Here is a 1,044-nt window from a genome sequence, read left to right as displayed (position 1 = left end):
CGCACCTTCTGCGCGTAGACGATGCGGAACTTCTGTTCCATCTTGTGCCACTTGCTGTACCAGCTGTCCTCGTCGGTGACCAGAGGCAGGTACGGGTGCTCGGGCGAGTTGTCCTCGCTCGTGCTGCTCTCGGCGCTGTGCCGCTCCTCCTCGTCCGTCAGGTAGTCGTAGCTGCGGACCCGGGCGGTGGGCACCGGGCCTGCCCTCTCGCGCGTCCCACACCAGCCCCCGGGGCGGTGGGGCCGGGATGCCCCGCCCCACCCCGCACCCGCCGCAGTCGCCGGGCTGCTCACCTCTGGGTGAACTTCAGGTAGGGCGTGTAGTCGATGACGACCGGGGTCTTCCCGTCCAGGACTTCGCCCTTTAGACAGAAGCTGGGCAGACGAGCCGCAGGGTTGGGGCGGGCGTGAGGGGCTAGGGGTGCGCACTTGCGTGGGGGAACAGCTCCTCCCACCGCCCACCACGCAGCCCCACCTGAAGTCGATGGCGCTCAGTCCGATCAGCATGCCGGTGAGGACGGTGGCTTCCTCTCGCAGCATGATGGCGCCGGAGTCGTAGAACCGTCTGTGGGGAGAGGGGAAGCTGAGGGGGCGGCATCCCCCAGAGAACCCCACCCCTCAGGGCCTCCCTTGTGGGCCTACTGCACACTTCTACCCCCAAGATCGGCTGGCTCCTGTGTCCCCACCCCCTCGCTTGGTGCCACCTCTTCCCACCGAAGACTGGGTACCCAGAGCCTTCAAATCGGGAAACAAGCCTTAATCATTCGTGCTTGGCATACAGTAGGTGCTCAAAACATGTGCTGATGTGTAGTCTGTGACGGCTGACATGTGTAGACATGTGCATATGTAGAGTGCAGCAAAATCATCTGGCTGCGTGTGGCCACTTGGGAGGGGGCGGTACACGCTTCAAACACACCTTCCCACAATGGCACGTTCTACCCTGTGCCCTCGCCCCAGGGACCCCGCCTCCCTGGGAACCCACAGTCCAGGGGCTGAAGATGCCCACGTCGGGACTCTGGAGGGCCGCAGGGCTGGGCTGTGGGTC

The 1,044-nt window shown here is 64.8% G+C and overlaps 1 protein-coding gene across 1 annotated transcript in view; it reads right to left on the bottom strand.

The window, feature by feature from the left end:
• The window catches only part of RUNDC3A (RUN domain containing 3A), a 5,234-nt gene that overhangs the window by 2,600 nt on the left and 1,590 nt on the right, over window positions 1–1,044 (bottom strand). The window contains exons 5-7 of the mRNA XM_021708716.1: window positions 475–564; window positions 294–374; window positions 1–171 (exon numbers count right to left, since the gene is read on the bottom strand). The exon at window positions 1–171 is cut by the window's left edge and continues 183 nt beyond it. Of these exons, the coding sequence (XP_021564391.1) occupies window positions 1–171; window positions 294–374; window positions 475–564 (342 nt within the window). The remainder of the gene's footprint in view (window positions 172–293; window positions 375–474; window positions 565–1,044) is intronic.

Source organism: Carlito syrichta, unplaced genomic scaffold (assembly GCF_000164805.1).
Source record: "Carlito syrichta isolate Samal-C Ts95f unplaced genomic scaffold, Tarsius_syrichta-2.0.1 Scaffold144209, whole genome shotgun sequence".
Lineage (NCBI taxonomy): Eukaryota > Metazoa > Chordata > Mammalia > Primates > Tarsiidae > Carlito > Carlito syrichta.
The sequence above is the reverse complement of the archived record's forward strand: the minus strand, read 5'-3'. Positions and strand labels throughout refer to the sequence as shown.